The sequence below is a fragment of the Mangifera indica genome, chromosome 2, assembly GCF_011075055.1.
Source record: "Mangifera indica cultivar Alphonso chromosome 2, CATAS_Mindica_2.1, whole genome shotgun sequence".
NCBI classification, from domain to species: Eukaryota; Viridiplantae; Streptophyta; class Magnoliopsida; order Sapindales; family Anacardiaceae; genus Mangifera; species Mangifera indica.
Window position 1 is genome coordinate 18,732,370 of NC_058138.1, and position 18,076 is coordinate 18,750,445.

At 34.6% G+C, this 18,076-nt stretch overlaps 3 protein-coding genes across 3 annotated transcripts; all 3 read left to right on the top strand.

The window, feature by feature from the left end:
- Positions 1-231: 231 nt before the first annotated feature.
- On the top strand, positions 232-1,021 carry LOC123205693. The gene has a single exon (XM_044622713.1). It carries the CDS (start codon positions 331-333, stop codon positions 805-807), a length of 477 nt encoding a protein of 158 aa, XP_044478648.1. The 5' UTR covers positions 232-330; the 3' UTR covers positions 808-1,021.
- A 2,647-nt stretch (positions 1,022-3,668) lies between these two features.
- Positions 3,669-10,717, top strand: LOC123208934 (vacuolar fusion protein MON1 homolog). Its single transcript, XM_044626591.1, has 14 exons — positions 3,669-4,185; positions 5,205-5,284; positions 5,412-5,483; positions 5,620-5,659; positions 6,000-6,101; positions 6,276-6,397; positions 7,228-7,360; positions 7,493-7,584; positions 8,300-8,381; positions 8,787-8,851; positions 8,958-9,257; positions 9,356-9,447; positions 10,031-10,095; positions 10,422-10,717. Exons 1-14 carry the CDS (start codon positions 3,835-3,837, stop codon positions 10,515-10,517), a joined length of 1,692 nt encoding a protein of 563 aa, XP_044482526.1. The 5' UTR covers positions 3,669-3,834; the 3' UTR covers positions 10,518-10,717.
- A 1,384-nt stretch (positions 10,718-12,101) lies between these two features.
- On the top strand, positions 12,102-16,237 carry LOC123196881 (double-stranded RNA-binding protein 2-like). Its single transcript, XM_044611032.1, has 3 exons — positions 12,102-12,555; positions 14,646-14,865; positions 15,286-16,237. Exons 1-3 carry the CDS (start codon positions 12,310-12,312, stop codon positions 16,122-16,124), a joined length of 1,305 nt encoding a protein of 434 aa, XP_044466967.1. The 5' UTR covers positions 12,102-12,309; the 3' UTR covers positions 16,125-16,237.
- The last annotated feature ends 1,839 nt before the right edge of the window (positions 16,238-18,076 follow it).

The window sequence follows — 18,076 nt, forward strand, 5'->3', positions numbered from 1 at the left end:
TTCAGTTAATTGGATAAAATAATTAGTCCTCATTATTTAAATAAATAATTACTCATTTTATATTTTTATTTAATTTTTATCATATGGGTTGTGTCTCAGTGGATAACCAGAAAATCCTATGTGGCGTGTCCACTGAAATTGCAGGGTGACTTGGTAATTTCAACTGGAAATCGAGTTACAGAGAGAAAACAGAGAGCCTTATCCATTTCACAACTTCATCTCTATAAAAGCAGATCAACTCATTCGAAACAGACTCAAATTGAAAACCCACGCTCAAAAAGCAAAGAGAGGAAGAAGAGGAAAAGGTAGAGAAGAGAAGAGACAACCCTAATGGCGACGAGCAAGAGTTACTATCCCCGACGCAGTTACCGATTCCTCCCCAGTGACTCACCTCATTTAGGGCCGGCAACCGAGTCGTCATCTTTCGAATTCGACGAATCAGACTTTTTCAACAACTCAGACCACTCGTCCGAGTTCCCACGCAAACCCACCGTTTCAAGTTCCCGGGTGAATAAAAAACCCACCAAGCGTGCCGATTCTACCGGTGGAACGCCCGCATCGTTGCCGGTCAATATACCTGATTGGTCGAAGATATTGAAGGATGAGTACAGGGACAATCGGCGGGCGGATACAGACGACGGTGACTTGCACGGCGAGGGAAGCGTTAGGGTTCCACCGCACGAGTTTTTGGCGAAGACGAGAATCGCTTCGTTTTCGGTCCACGAAGGTTTGGGGAGGACTTTGAAAGGAGGCGATCTAACGAGGGTTCGAAATGCAATTTGGGAAAAGACTGGGTTCCAAGATTGAAAATTATTAGACCAACAAATCGTTGAAAAAGAAAAAAAAATAACATTTGAGTGAGGAGTTATAGATTTTGAAATGATTTATGACATAATTTTTATTTAGTTTTCATTTTCCCCAACGGATCATTTTTATGCGTGTAATTTTCTTCTAACTGGGACATTGTATTGTATCCTAAATTTTAGAGGGAATCTAATTGTTTTAAAATTGTTACTCATTATTTATTATTTCTAAAATTAAATCAGAAGTGGGGCAATCTGGGAATATATTAGTATAAAGAGGGCTGTTGAAGTCAATAAATGGTGGGGTTTGGTAAGAAAAGCAGCGGCTGCAATCGGTGTTAGCTCATGATGATGACACTTCCAAACGATATGTCAAATCTACCCTCAGGACACGTAAACTTGCCTTTAGCCTTCCGGCTTCATTTCGTTTATGGCAACGCGAAAGGAGACGTTTTAAAAATCACTTTGAGTAACTAAACCAGTTAACAAGTTTCGAGATTGTATGTCAGATTAATTAATGAACCTCGGATCTGGTACGAAACAGATTTAATATTGTTTTATCTGGATAATGATCTGATTTAATTATTATTAGTATTATAAATTACATTATTTTGTAGACTTGATCTTTGGAACTCGTCATGTGAACTGTAAGACAATGTCCTTGTGCAGCATTTGCTAGCTGGAAGGCAATGTAAACCTTCATTAAATTAATTTGCAAGGAATAGAATCATTAGAATAAGCCAAATGATTAACGTCCCAGGTTTATTTTAACTACCCAATAATTATTTTTTATTTGATTTATATTATAATTTAGTCTTTTACATATATAAATAAAATTGCTATCATTTCATTTTCAATACAATTAATTTTATAATTATTATTGAATTGACCCATTTACTTAATTGGGTTGCATAATGTCGTCACTTTTAAAGGAAAATGACACTAATCGTTTACTGACAAAATGTAAGGACAAAAATTGTTTCAATTTGTGACAAAGACTGGAGGCACTCCAAGCCACAAAATTACAAATATTCATTTCAGGCCGGTAGATTGAAATGTTTCGCCCCAGAGGGGCCCAGATGATGGTGATGGTTACTTGACTATTTTATCCTCTACCACTCCCTGTCGTTTTCATAGTCTTGGGCTGTCTTTTTCTAACTTTATGGCAACATTGGAATGTGTAAAGGCCTGTGGGCAGAGGCTGGGCCCTCTCTAAGGAAGAAGAAACATTTGTAGTAGGCCTGTTGGGCCCATGAGGAAAATTTGAATATAGAGGCTTGTGGGCTTACCTTTCTCGTGCTCGCCGAAAATTCCCTTTGCGCTACTTGTTTCTCACGAATTGATTTTCTCAATCCAACCCATTTCTTTCCGAATAGCATAATCGCCCGTTTGATTCCGTTATTCGCACGCGCCATCCAGGGTCCCTTGATTTCCAACGTCAGCTGCCCTCGTGTAGCTTCTTTGGCAACAACCTCTCTCCCTTTTGCAATGAACATGACCATGTAATACTTGAACTAAATTCAAGCATAATCATATAAAGGGTTAGATTCGAAGAGAACTTATTCAAATTTTAAATAAATTTTGCTCAAATAACCCAAGCTAAGCTTGTCTTAAACGAGCCCGAGTATGAATGCAAGCCTAAATTTTAAGTGAAAAACAAATACGAATTTGAATCTAAACATAGGTTGAGCGACCCAAGCTCGATTCATGAGCCACTCGTTCAAATGAAAAAAATTTAATTTGGAATAAATGACACCGTTTATTCTTTGAAATACAAGCTTAAAACCAAGTTGTCGAGCTTGAAATGGGAGCTCAAAGCTAATCAAAGCGAATACGAGTCAGAACACACGAACCCAAGCTAAGTGTGAGTCAATCTGAACATTAAAATTATAAAACGAGCAGAACAAGAACATGTATTTAGGTAGCTCAGTGAGCCCAAGCCCAAGCCTGAGCTTAGGCTCACCGAAAATGAGCTGGGCCCTGTTCGAGTTTAGTTCTGCTCATATCCAACCCTAATCACACGTGAGAGAAAAGAATACTGAATAATTAAATGCAAAATTAAATTAAGATTAAAAAAAAAAACCTGAATGAGTCATGTTTCATAATTCGTAAAGCTCTTTAAAATCACATGAAAATTGTTTGAATAAATGATGGGTTTAAACCTCCTAAAATGACAACTTTTAATGAATAAAACTATTATGTTATGGTTTTGAAAAGTTGACTTAGCAAATATATAAGAGATTTTTGGACCCCTAATCAATGGACAAATAACACAAAAACTCTTAACTATATACATAGATTATAACTGGTTAAATGTATTGAGTTTATTTTTATTAATCATCTGAAAAGGTATTTGTAAACTATTGTTTCAATTTTATTAACAAATATTTGAATACTACTTAAATCAGCCAGTCCCAACCATCAATAGCGTGAAAATTAATCCATCAAAAAGTTAAGCCCATGCCATTAAAAAAAATTCTAACTGTATTAATTCTACAATCCCCATGCCTACCCAAAACAAAGATTTTTTGCAATAAATAAAATTTTATATATTTATTTTGAATACATAAATATATATATATATTTATATGTGTTATTATATGATTGAGTGATTTTATATTAAAAATAAAATATTATCTAATTATATAATAATATATATAAATATACATATATTTTTGTACCTAAAATAGCTGCAGGTTATGCTGCTTTTTCGCAACACCAAGGCCACTTACTCAATTTTAGAAGGAAAGAGGCCATGAATCAGTGGCCCATAATTACAGGGCCGAAAATCCAGAATCAAAATGAATCAACCCGGACCCGGAGTCCACTAATGAGCTGCACCTACTCGTCAGAACCTCGTCGTTGCTAGCAGCGCAAATTTTACGCACAGAGAAATTAAACAACCAAGGGACGACTGGTAGGCTGGCTATGGACCTCTAAACTATCTTCCACTTGAACGTATTCATCGTCGGAAGATTCCGTAAAAATCTGAATTTTCATTTATAGCAGGCCCCAAATTGAATCCAATTTAATGTCCTCCTCTTCATCAACATCATCTTCTGATGACGAACTCAGCTCTAAACCAATCAAAGATGAGGTGTCGTTGGCGTCAATTACATTGACGGAATCCAACGGTAATGGATCAGTGGATGTGAATAATGACTTGGCGTGGGGGAGGAAGAGCTCAGCGGTAGAAGTGGAGGCGGATGGATCTTCGAGTGCCAGCAGTAGTGGTTATGCGGGAGAGAGAGGGAGCAGCGAGACGAGTAATTCGAGAATTGATGAGGATGAGATACAGGAAGTGAATAATGATGGTGGTTTTGGTGATGGAGTTCACGATTCTCGGGCCGCTTGGGTTCCCGGTAAACGCCATGTCGATGAGGTGAGTCTGTAGGTTTTGGTTGTGATTTGTTGATTTGGAATGTGTTGAATTTTGATTGTAGAAATTTCTTGGAGAATTATGGTGTCCAACTGGTCGTGTAGCTTTGTGTGGAGTTCATGCAATTGATTTCTTAATGATAGAAATTGATGGACTAAGAGTTGGAAATTTCTTGTTAGTGTAGTGCATTGTGGGAAGTTTATTGTTTCATTGAATATGAGATGTGCTATTCTCCTTAAAGAGTTCCAGGATTCATGTGTGTGTGTGTGTGTGTTGGAAACAAGTAAATGTAAGATCCCTGAGCTATGGGAATTGTACATTAGCAAATAGTTATGGAGTTCAAGTTCTATGAAGAGTAAAGTTGATATGTGTGTGTGGAAAAACTAAGAGTACTACTCTTCTGTTATGTATGTATGTATTGGAAACAAGTAAATGTAAGACCCCTGAGATGCATGGTCTAGAAAAGGCAGAAGACCTGTAGGAAATGAGCTAGTTCCAATGCAATAATAGTGTCAGTACGTTTTCCATGGACATTTTTATTAAACAGAATCTGTACCATAAAATGCTGTAATAACATAATATATGAAAAGTTGAACATGTTTTAATTTGCAAAGCTTTATAAGGTGTCACCTCTCTGATGCATAATGGCACACACATGACACAGACACACACCAGTGTACTTGGGATTGCTGTGTAAAGATTCCTTCTAATTTTTCATGCCCTTGAATCTCATCAAGTTTTTTTTCTCTTTTATGGCACTTTGTTTTGCACATTTCTAAGATGAGAAGAAATATACTGTTTGTCTATGTGAGGATGATCATGTGTTAAGATGTCCAAAGGAATTTAAAAAAAAAAGAAGTCCAGGGTTGCGTTGAAATATTCTCCCTATGTGTTTTGAATGAAGTTCTTAGTTCTTGGTTTTCTTCTTGTTTTCACTTTTGTTGCAAGGTCTACTGTCAAGATAGGTTTATGAGTATACTTTTTCAATGTTATATCATGTTTGATTTATAAATAAAGTGCAGGATGATGCTTCCATATCATGGAGAAAGAGGAAAAAACACTTTTTCATTTTGAGTCACTCTGGGAAACCAATATATTCCAGGTTTGTCTCCTCTGCTTATGAAATTCAACATTCTGTAGTGCTTAAATTGCATGCATCTTGATTCAAGTAGTGGAAGATGCTGAACCATCTGTTTCAATGTTTCATTGAATCCTTCATTTACTTCTAGATACGGGGATGAACATAAGCTAGCAGGCTTTTCAGCAACATTACAAGCAATTATTTCCTTTGTGGAGAATGGGTATGTGGCTGCATCTGTTGCTTTATTTTTATGAATTCTCAACGAAGCATATATCTGTTTTCAGGGTAATCTTTCTAAGCAGTTGGGTTACAGAATTTTAGTACTTATCTCCAGTAATTACTTTACTGTTTTTCAGTGGGGATCGTGTCAAATTGGTTAAGGCAGGGGAGCATCAGGTGTTTTTAAGATTTCACTTCTTCTAGCTGATTTCAATTCTTACTTCAATTTCATAACTTTCTAATGAACCCTTGTTCCTATGGTTCTATTAAAAACGGTGTTTTTATTTCCTTGCTAGTATAACATTAAAATTGAGTATTGTGAAATGTAATTTGTCCTGGTAAATTCCATCAAAGCAACACTAGCTAGATGTAACATTATTGGTTAACTTAAATGCCTATTCTTTTTGCCTTATGGTTTTGCATGAGTTACCTGATGTTATAATTCTCTTTTAGAGAGGAAAGTCTTGATTTTTTGAATCTGTTGACTTACACTGGGTTGACATCTTTGTGTGTCCAGGTGGTCTTTCTTGTGAAGGGACCAATCTACTTAGTTTGCATTAGTTGCACAGAAGAGCCTTATGAATCATTAAGGGGACAATTAGAGCTTCTTTACGGCCAGGTACATTACAATTTCCATTCAGAATTTCAATTTCTGGCAGCTGTGTTTTTCCTATTGCTGTACCATCAGATTGTGATATACTTTGTTAATTACTTTTGATATTATTTCCCCAGTGTAGTTTAAATGAATAGAATCTTTTTTTACTGTCATTTGATTGATATGGTATAAATGCAGATGATACTTATTTTAACAAAGTCCATAAACAGATGCTTCGAGAAGAACCCAAAGTTTGATATGACACCACTGCTTGGAGGAACAGATGTTGTCTTCTCATCACTCATTCATTCTTTCAGCTGGTTTGTTTCTCTGACCCTTTTGGGAATGTTTAAATTTGTTTGGACCTTTTTTTACCCCTTTTTATACTTTTGCTGGAGTTGGAAAAGTATACATATCTGCAGAAGTGGGTTTCTTTTTTTCTTTTCTTTTGTCCCAAATTTGTTCAGTTCATAAAACTTTTCTCTATTTTTTTGGACAAAAGTTGTTGAAACTTCTCTTAGTGTGCAGATTTTTTTTTTTAAAAAAATTCAGGTGGCTGTGGTTGCTTGTTTGTTTTAATTCTGACTGGGATTTATCTTTGATTTCTTATGCTTTGGTTTAGGGTTATTGTACTAAAAAGGTTTAGTGGTAAAGCATGGTTTTGGGGATGATATATACAAAATAAGCCAAATCGACTGATGTTATTCCTATGTTGTGAATAGTGATAGTGATATTTTTGTGATTGCTGAGTTTATGGTTTATGCTTGAAATCCTAGTTAGGGTTTTCAGAATAAATCAAATCTTAGGAGATTAGGTAGTGGTAATCTAGATCTAGTTGCTGAGAATATGAAGAAGCAGCCCATATGTGCATGTGTGTGTGGACTTTCTGAAGTTTCAACATGCAGAGTTGCAGACCACATGTTCACTGGCTTAAGAAAATGTAAAAATCAAAGCAAACAACTAGTCATTTACCTTTAGCTTGTATTTTAAGAACTTCAGGATTTCAATGCCTAAAAATTTCCATATATTTTTGTTTACATTTCCATATGTTTTTACAACTAAACTGCTCTTTAGATTGCCCATATTTCACCATTCACAATTGTAAGTTGGATGATACTGTTGAATTAGCCAACCATTTCTTCGTTGTTAGGAATCCTGCCTCATTCCTTCATGCATATACTTGTCTTCCCCTTGCTTATGCAACAAGACAAGAAGCTAGTGCTATATTGCAAGATGTTGCTGATTCAGGTGTCCTGTTTGCTTTGCTAATGTGTAAATACAAGGTAAAATCCCCCTCATCCCTCTTTGATCTATATCAATCTTTGTTAGCACTCCAATTTTTAAGGTCTCATTTATCTTTAAGGTAATAATCTTTGCATGCCAATGACATTTTCTCACTTGAAGTTAAAATCCAGGTTGTGAGTCTTGTTGGTGCACAAAAGGCCTCTCTTCATCCTGATGATATGCTACTTCTTTCCAACTTTGTTATGTCTTCAGAATCATTTAGGTAAATTGAGAGACTTTGACAAGTCTTGTGTCATCTTTTGTTGATCAACTTGCATGGGTATTTTGAAAGTATAAAATGATTATAAGGAAAAGTCTTTTGGTTCTGCTGTATATGATTATTTTATTAGGAAATCCATCCATATATTGCTATAGAAATAATGCTGGTACTTCAAGCTTGGCTGCTGATAATGTGGCCTCTCCATCTGATAAGCTGTTGATGAAAATTAACTTATTTCATTGATAAGTAAGATTAATTTCATGATTAGGATGTAACATTACTGTTGAAGTTTATTTTTTCAGGAATATATTCTTTAGTTTTCTTTTCTTTTGTTGTTTTTAGCATGCCTTCTTTATAAAAATAAAAAAAGAAAGTAAAAACTATTAAGTTTCTCATAATTGCTCAATGTTATTCTTTCTTAATTGCACATCTTCTTTTCTTTCTGATCTCGTATGGGAAACTTGATTGATGTCAGCCAATCTCATAATGATCCATAGTGACTCAATTACTTTGGTCCAGTTCCATGTGATCATTGTCACCTATATATTATGGTTGATTAGCTTAAAAGTTGTAAAATTCTTTACATATATATTAAATTAGGGACTAGAATATTCACAATTGGAATTATCCTTGTATTCTGTTGCCTTGAACTTAATGTTTGTGATTTCTGAATTTCTTTGTGATGCTGAGTCTTAATTGGTTTTCTGAATTTTTGCAGGACATCTGAATCTTTCTCACCGATTTGCCTGCCAAGATATAATCCCATGGCATTTTTATATGCTTATGTCCATTATTTTGATGTGAGACAAGAATCACAAAATTTAATCTCATACAATTTAACTGCTTAAAGTTTTCTGTGATCGCTGGAGGAATGTTTTTGTCTTTAATTTTCTTCTTATTCTTCTTTTTCTTCATATTGGTGGAGAAAAAGCTGAAGTTTATAGTAGTTAAAGCAAATTGGGAAATAGGAATATCTCCTGAACTTTTATTACAAGACTGCAGGATCCCAACCTGATTAGGAAAAGGGAATATCTCTTGAATTTTTTAGAAACCAAAGCATACAAGAGAGCATGAAAATGGAATATCTCTGAATTGCTTCTCTTTAATCATCTTTTTCACATCCCATATTCATCATTGGCTTTTTCAGTGTGCTATTATATCAAGAAACAAAGAATTTATTTGGAAATTTTGTGCTCTTATGGCAGGTGGACACATACCTGGTGTTGCTTACTACTAGTTCTGATGCCTTTTATCATCTTAAGGATTGTAGGTAAACATTTTTGTTCAACTCTAATAAGTATTAATTGTGGATATCGAGATATATGTTTGTAGCAAATAGATATTATACTGAGACATTTGACTTAAATCTTTAATAGGATTCATATTGAAAGTGTCCTTGTGAAGTCAAATGTTCTTAGTGAAGTTCAGAGATCCATTGTAGAAGGGGTAATGCGGATTGAAGATTTGCCTATTGATCTATTGCCTCGTTCTTCAATATCTCATCGTTTGAGCCAACAAAGGCTTTTAACAGATTCTCCTGAAGGGTTTAGTGAATCGGTTGTTGGTATAGGTGGTCCTTCTGGACTTTGGCATTTTATTTATCGTAGTATATATCTGGATCAGTATGTGTCTTCTGAGTTCTCGCCCCCAATAAGCACTCCTCAACAGCAGAAAAGGTAATTGGTTAACTGTTTACCAGATCTTTTAGCATTTTTGTCATGGTGAGTTCATTTGGTTGTTATTGTCTGTTGGATAACTAGTTTCTTGCTTGCAGACTGTATAGAGCTTACCATAAACTTTACTCTTCCATGCATGATCAAGACATTGGACCCCACAAAACTCAGTTTAGAAGAGATGAAAACTATGGTAAAAGTTTCCTCTCTTGTTTTTTATTTTGGTTCATATTATATCTTAATATTCAGGATACATCTAATTATCTGCTTGAGCAGTTTTTTCATTTTGCACTGGCTATTCTTATCTCACTTTTTTTTAAGGGGGGAACAAAGTTTGTACACTATAAATGCCATCTCAAACCAACAAATTTTGGGACTTTATAGAAAATGAACTTCATGGTGGAACAGAAAATGGTGCTAAGTTAAAAAATTTTCTGTTATCATCCTGCAGAAACAGATGCTTTTCAGAGGTCCTCATTTATTACATTTATAAGTTGAAGTAATTTGTTTTTATGGTTTATGGACCTGTGTATTTCTTTAATTATATAGAATTGAAGCTTTGTTTATAATTCAATAGACCTAAGCAAAATTTTCCAGGACCAAACATCTATTAAGATGTATAGTTTTTTCTGTATGCAAGGTTGGACATTTGTTGATGTATCTTCTTTTGCAAAGTTGCTAACTTAATTTCTTCTTTTGATTGCATAACATTACTTGTTCATACACATACATGCTTATTTGGAAGGCTGATTTATACAATCGCTTCTGTGTGGCAGTTCTTCTCTGCTGGATCACGCAGGATTTTGAACTTTATGCTGCCTTTGATCCCCTTGCAGAAAAGGTTTGGTTTCTTGATCATGCAGACAAGCAAAAGACTAGTTTGGTTCTAATATTTTCAAAATGATTTTTCTATGTGAAAGGTGTAATTATTGGAGTCTTCATGGATAATTACTGGTCAAGGCAATGTAATGTTACTTAGAAAATATGTTTTTGATAGGGTAATTAACTTGTTGATATTTGTGAACCTCACGAGACTTGCTTTACTTTACCTTCACCCTTCGTGGAAATGCATCAATCAAGCTAGCTTGGCAGGGTAAATGTACAATGACTGTCTGGTTCATTTTGTTTTTTGTTTGTAACAAGTTTTTGTGGATGTGAAATGTGCAGGCTTTGGCTATAAAGACTTGCAATCGGGTTTGTCAGTGGGTGAAGGATGTGGAAAATGAGATTTTTTTGCAGGGAGCAAGCCCCTTTTCATGGTGACATCCCAAATTATTCTGTTACTCAGCTTGTACCCTAGTTTGGTTTATCTAATGAAAGCTCATATAATTTTTTTTTTACCCACTCAGCTACATTTGCTTGGTGGATATAATTAATTACCTGTTGTATGCTTTACCCTGAAAAGTTTGGTCCAATTGATAACCTGTAAAAGTAGTTGTAGAAATATACACTAATTAACTATACTCTGGCTTTTACTTGTCAATATGTAAATCAATAGAGGAGGCCTTCCAAAATCCAAATGCTGGAAAATTACATATTAAAATTGGATTTAGTAATGTGGCAACTGAGATGAAGTCCTTGTCCTGTGTCAACGAACAGCATGTGGCAACAAAGATCAATGTACAAGTATTGAAAGGTTTTTTGTTTCTTTTAGTGTTATATAGTTTAAATTTTTTTTTGCATTTTAAGTAATTTTATTTAAAAAAATTAACAAATTTAAAAGACTGATGAAAATTATTATTTTTTAACTTGGATAACAAGAATTTGTTAGGAAGAAAAATAATTATTTGGCCTTTACAAAATTATAAACCTCGAATTGAATCAGTCTCCCTTCTTTATAAAAAAAAAAAAAAAATTCTTGGGAAAGTTCGACAGCATCATTCATCAATGGCAATTGTAAATCCTAATTTGTCAAGGAGTTCACAGTTTCACTAACAGACGACCTTTCAACTTTCTATCCATATCATGCCCCATTTTTAATTAACAAAATTTAATTCTACGATCCGCATTTTAATTCAATTTCAATTAAAAAAAATTATTTTTTATCACTAACTCTTTAATGATGGCATTTTAGTAATTTCACTAGTCAAACTTCATCAATTTCGGATATTATAATAAAATAAAAGCTTGTTCGCCACTGACCTTGTCCACGATAATCAATTCGAATGTATAATCACCATAAACTCCCTCTCAAAAACAACCTTTTGAGGGTAAATTGGTACTTGCACTTGCTCGATGTGTGAGATTCCAGCCTTTTCAAACCTGCATATTATTGCATAAATAATCCGCTTTATTTTACGTCTACATAATACATATAATATGTATAATTTAATACATAAATATACACATTATATAAAATTATTATAGTTAAATTGTATATTATATTATATATTAAAATTTTAATTTTATGTATTATATATTGGATATCATCTTATATAATATATATTTTTAAAAAATAAAATAATTAAAATTTTTTATTAATATATTATTATTTTAAAATTTTTAATTTTTTTATATATTTTTTATTATATATATTTTTAAATATATTAATCTATATCAATAATATATATTATTTAATAAGATTTATATTATAGTATTTAATATATTTATTTTATTATTCTAATTTAATATACCTTATAATATATATTTTTTATTTATATTATAAAATATTTATAATATATTCTTGTATATAAAACTACGTAAATTGTATATGTATAAAGACTACTCTTATTACATTGACGCGTGTATCAGTCATCTTCCTGTTTTACTACTAATTTAGGTCACGTGACCAATCCACTAAATTCAAAAAAATTAATTATTCTAAAATTAAAATCACATCCATGCAGCCCAACTTTCAGTTGACTCTCTCTCCCGTTAATTAACTTAATCACCATTTTAGCCTCCCCGGCCCCTTCTCTTCTCCACAATCTCCCTCTCTTCTTCGCACCACCAAAACCCTAAATTTAACTGAAACTTCATCTTCTCTCCTTCTCCCTCTTCCCCTCATTTCACTCCTAATTCAACCACTAGTGGACTGATACAACTTGGGTTCGAAATGTACAAGAACCAGCTGCAAGAGCTGGCGCAGAGGAGCTGCTTCAATCTCCCCTCCTACACGTGCATTCGGGAAGGTCCCGACCACGCTCCTAGATTTAAATCTACTGTTAACTTTAACGGCGAGATCTTCGAGAGTCCTCACTACTGTCCTACTCTCCGGCAAGCCGAACACTCCGCCGCCGAAGTCGCTCTCAACTCACTCTCCAACAGTGGGCCCTCCCCCTCCCTCGCCGCTAGGATACTGGTCTGTTCACGCGCCTTCCCTCTTTACATTTCCTCGCTTTCTTAGTCGCCGCCGTTGGGCCTGGTTTAAGGATTTTTTTTTAAAAATTTTTACTTTAATTCTTAGCTGATCATTTGAAGTCAAGAGCAATTAATAAAGTAATGAGTGATTTTTAAGTAGGAAAAATAATAAATTTGCTGATTTGGTGCGAGCTTTGTGTTGCACGACCAGCTTAAGCTTCGTTCTGTGGGTCAATTATTCAACGGCGGTGATCACCGCAGGTTGGGCTGATTTGGTGGGTTGAGTTAAATGACTGAAATGCCCCTGGTTTGCATTTGCAGTTACAAAATGAGTGGGATTCTCTGACTTGGGTGACGACAGTCAAGTTTTTAAAATTATTATATTTTTACAGAGTGTGAACTGGGAAATTTATGGGTGAGGGAGGTCGGCATTGAAAACGTTTACTAATCGATTAATTTTGTTTTATTTGTCTTTTAATTTGGAAAACAGCTGTGCTTGCGTTTCGATATGCCTGTGTAATTATTAGGGTGTCCAAGGGGTATTTCGGCCATGAAAAAGTATTTGGTTTTTGGTGACTTCTGGTTCTTTACTGCTTCTTTTTGCCTGGGTTGTATAAAGTAATATTCTCTTTGGGATTTTAGTAAATTTGTAATATTTAAGGTGTTGTATCTGGTGGGCTCTGAGAATCGTAGGCGAAAAGGGTTATTGATCTTAACTTGAAGTTGTTCTTAATGTTTTGAAAAGATTCATTTGATTCCCTGAAGTTATTTTGAATGTTTGAACTCACTGATTTTAGATATGTGCTGTTCCTGAATGCTAAAATTCAACTGTCTGGGCGGTGGATTTACTGTGTAATATAGTTATGCACTTTTTTTAACCTCAGTTAACATCTGGTTTTTTGGAGGGTGTGTATAACAAAATATTAGTTGATTTGTACGAATGCTGGATTTGAAAGCAGAGTAGCCATAAACATATTCATCTGGAACTAAAATATGCATATATAATATACATTGAGCCTGTATTCCAATATCCATTTTCTGTGCTCAATTTTCTTCAGCAAATAGTTGGTCACTTTACAAGCTTGTGTCTGAATTCAAATTCCCGTTGCAAACAAAGACTGATATCTTTATTGTTTTGTAATTGTTGGGGAAAATGGCACAGTAAATTGATTCACGTTTTGCAGCTTCCAAGGAAAATGTTACAAGCTTGTAACTGTTCAAGTGATAAAAGGTTGAAACCATTTATAAATTTATAGTTAGACATGGATTACTAGAAAATTCTTTACAATTATCTGGTTGATCTTGTTCTACCATTCAATGATAATTTGTTGTAGCATCTTTCTAATCCAAGGCTCCAACTCAGAATTTTGCCTTAGATTTTTTGCTTTAAATATGCACCCCTAAATCTGTTCCATGCAGTGATTGAATGCTAGTATACAGGCCTTCTGTACATAGGATAATTTCTTCTATCTTTAGGATAGACAATTTTCTCACATTTTGTTTGATACGTTAATATTTTTGGAATAAGAATTGTTCTAGGATTTGGTCATACTTCATTAACCTAAGTGGAAACTTCCTTTAACTGTTTAAATGCCCTCTCTTATAAGCTTATCAAATTTCTTGGCAATTCTTTGCAACAAGTTTACAGCCTCTATATATATATATATATAATATACAAAAATTTCTACTTTGTCTTAACTGGCTTCATTACGGAACAATCATATCTACTGGTCCTCAGCATGTGAAGCAAATTATGGAACTTTCAAATTACTGCAGGCTAAATGTAAATTTATTTCATAGCTACTGTGAGTTTTAATTAGCTACCTTCTTGATATTATGGCCATTTCTGGAAAATAGGAAAAAGTGAGCAGAGAAAAGGTGAGAGAAGATAGGTTAAAGCTAAAAAAAGGATTTTTTTTTTTTGTCTAGAGCAACGAAGTAATTACAGATATGGAAATTTGCCAGAATATTCTTGTTTATGGCTACATGTTCTTTTGGTATTCTATGTTGCGTGATGTTGATGCCTTTGGGTCACAGTTGTATCTAGTTTCATTGTTTTGGTACTGATCGGGCTTTTTTTTTAATGGTTAGGATGAGACAGGGGTTTACAAGAACCTCTTGCAGGAAATTGCACAAAGAGTTGGAGCACCATTGCCACAATACACAACAATTAGATCAGGCCTTGTACACCAACCTGTTTTTACAGGCATGGTAGAATTGGCTGGGATAACATTTATGGGAGAACCTGCCAAGAACAAAAAGCAAGCAGAGAAGAATGCTGCTATGGCAGCTTGGACATCCCTAAAACAATGTAAGTTCTGTTCTTTTCTCTGAAAAGAAAACCAGGCAAGTTGTTGTGATTATATATAATTACTCTGAACTAAGCCTCAGTTATTTCATATGAAATCTCGTACTTAATTTTTTCCTTAGTCTCGTGACCGGTGCCATGTTGTCTATAGGTCATTTAGAAATTAAGACCTCTTATATATAAGTTCTTTATGATCTGGTTACTATATGTACAATAAAACTGGCCTGCTGTCCTTGATCTTCATTTTACTTTAGAGTCACCTCTTTGGTCATGTAGTCCTCAATGCAGCATTCATGACAATCTCTGTGAAGGATATGAAGTGTTATTTCCCAGGATCTAGTTTTCACTAATATGTTTGAACTCTAAAATTAACCTAGGAACTTCTGTCTCATTTGTGAATTATGTGTCTTCCTTCTTTGACAGTGGCTAAAGAGACCGCAAGTTCTTCAACTGAGCCAGAGAACAATGAAGAACAGAGTACGATAGCACAAGCCTTAATGAATTACCGGCTGAAGGAAAAGATGGCCATGGCAAACTCCACTGATGCTCCCATACCCTTTACAAAGAAATTTCCTGTTCACAGCCCTAGACCAACAAGTCCACAACCCCCACCTTCTACCACATCGAAAATCCTACCTTTAATTTGCCCTAAGGCAGCTTCTCGACACAGACCAACATCCACAACGATAAATGATAAATCTGTGCTGCCATTACATCCATCAGCTACAGATGGCCGAGGGACTCGACCTCAAAGATTCCCTGCAGCAGGAGCAGCTCCTTATGTTCCCATCCGGCAATATAGGACCTGTCATGGTATAGCTCCACCAGTAAGAGTACGAACTGCAGTGCCTTGTTTCTCTGCACCGCCACTTCCGCCACCATCTGTGCTTCCTCGTCAAGTGATGCGAGCCCCACCTGTACGAATTGCTCCACCAGTCACTATCAGGCATGCTGTGCCTGTATGTGCTACTCCACCAGTTTGTAAAGAGGATTCTCTGACTTCTCAAAAAGAAGATCATCCAAATACAATTGCTTCAACCAATCATAAAGAAGATCCTCTAAACATTATTGCTTTTGCCATTCAAAAGGAAGATCATCCAAACACAATTGCACCTCCCATTCTGAAAGAAGATCCTTCAACCATCAGTGCTTCTGCTGTGCTAGATGGAACATCATGTCAAGCGGAGAAAAGAGAAAGCATAATCCTGAAAAGTCTTGAAGAATCTGAAGCAGTGCAAAGCTTGGGACAACTTAAAATTTGATAGCTTCTAGGGATGAACAATAGGAAAACAGTTAAGGGTTTTCTGTTTGGCTTAAGTTTGTTTTGTGATCTTCTCTCATCTTATCATATGAGTGTCTTATCTTTCTTCCCAAATTCTTCTATCTCTAGCCATTTTACTTTTTTGTTTTCAAAGAAGATGCAATTTCTGCAGGTCATATTAGAAGTATCAACAGGCCCAACATCTTTGCAATTCAGGATCGGCTGTGTCAGCTTCAAAATTTTCTGGGTTATTGCTTTCTGAATGAAGTGATACCGTTCGAAAAAATAGAAAAGAAAATTGTAGATTAGTCGCATGCAATTTCTTACCACTGGCACAATATTCTGACTGAAATTTCGGGCAATGTTTAACAAAAACAGAATTAGGCTATGTTTCACTATAATTTAGAGGTTGGAAAATGACAACTGTAACGGTTAGCAAATCAACATTTTGTAGTGAAATAATGCTGAGTTCATAATTATGTTATAAAAAAAGGAGAAAAGAGATCCAAAATTAGAAAGGAGAAATGGGTTTTGTCAGTGGGTGTTGAAAAGCACTAGACACATTAGTAGTTGATTAATCAAAGACAAAGTGGGGTAAACTTTATTCTCTGCACTAACTTAACGTCAACCTCTTTCCATCTTCCTCCATCCATCCCTTCCTCCCACACTTTGGTTCAAGGCCCGATCCTTTCATTTTCAATCTCTCTTGTTTTTATATTACATTTACTATGGTACTACTGGCTCCACGTTTGCCCACTTCTTCCTTTAACTTTAAATGTGAACTGGATCGGGTAATTGGTGTGACCCATTTTGCAAGTCTATTCAGAAAAACAATCCCTTTCAAATTGACATAAACATGGTTTCAATTTTCCATGTTTTGCGGGATTCACCTTCTTCTATTCCTTCAAAATAATTTAGAAGGTTGTTTCATGTTCTTCTTCTTTTATTTATTTAATGATTTTTCAGTTATGTATTAATTTGTATCAAAAGTGTGACATAATTTGCATTTACAACCATCAATCTTTTTCAAGTTAGTTAAAGGGTTAGCTTAGCAATTCAAACTGAGGATAGATTTGCATTCCCATTGCTCATTAATAAATAATTAGGTGGGTAGGCTCCATCTATCAAGGAACAAAGTTTATCATCTTAAATCTATCTTGTTTGTATGGACTGTTCTATTTGCCAAACCCATTTTCAAATTTATAATATTTTCAAAAAATTATTCCTAAAACCCTATATTATGTGCCAAATGTTTGCCATTATTGTTGTTTGGTTGCTCTCACTTAATTTCTGGGTGTTTTATTTGAATGGGTAAAAGCCAAACAGAGCAAAAGGTTGAAAGTTAATGATGAAGCAGAGTGCTGTTTTTCTAAATATGGAGAAACAAGAATTTGAGATATTTGGAAATATTTAGGGTTGTGAATGGCTTAATATTTGCATTTTCATTTCCATTCATTAATTTCATTTAAAAACTTTTTCCTTTAATTTCTCCATCAACTTGGTCCATCCAACCAAAAAATAAATTTTGTTTACCTAAATTTGAACATCACATTTTCATCTTCTCCTTTTGCTTTTCTTCATTCACAAATTTCAACCCCTTTTTTCACCATTGTGTCTTTGGACTTCTCAATTTCAACCAACAAACCAATAGCCTCAATTTCACTTTTGCTCATGGATACTTTCAACTCAAGAACATAGAAAATTAAGGGGCAATTTACAAATGAAAGACAAAATAAATATTAGGGTTATTATTTAAACCTCTATAGGACCACACCACTTAATTTTCCAAACACCCAATAGTTTGATGAAGTATTTCAAAGCCCCTTAATAGATCGGTTTAATTATCAAACTTTTATAAAAAGTATTTGAAAATGTGTTAATAAACTTGAACAACCCAAAATCATATAAGAAATACTTTCGTTTCAGTATATTCTTTTGGTCATCTAGGAAACA

Excerpts from the sequence above, each read along its gene's own strand:
- LOC123208934 (XM_044626591.1), top strand. The coding sequence starts at position 3,835 with ATGTCCTCCTCTTCATCAACATCATCTTCTGATGACGAACTCAGCTCT. Across the intron at positions 7,361-7,492 it reads TGCTAATGTGTAAATACAAG|GTTGTGAGTCTTGTTGGTGC; the intron begins GTAAAATCCCCC and ends GTTAAAATCCAG. Across the intron at positions 8,382-8,786 it reads CTTATGTCCATTATTTTGAT|GTGGACACATACCTGGTGTT; the intron begins GTGAGACAAGAA and ends CTCTTATGGCAG.
- LOC123196881 (XM_044611032.1), top strand. The coding sequence starts at position 12,310 with ATGTACAAGAACCAGCTGCAAGAGCTGGCGCAGAGGAGCTGCTTCAAT. Across the intron at positions 12,556-14,645 it reads CCCTCGCCGCTAGGATACTG|GATGAGACAGGGGTTTACAA; the intron begins GTCTGTTCACGC and ends TTTAATGGTTAG. Across the intron at positions 14,866-15,285 it reads TTGGACATCCCTAAAACAAT|TGGCTAAAGAGACCGCAAGT; the intron begins GTAAGTTCTGTT and ends CTTCTTTGACAG.
- LOC123205693 (XM_044622713.1), top strand. The coding sequence starts at position 331 with ATGGCGACGAGCAAGAGTTACTATCCCCGACGCAGTTACCGATTCCTC.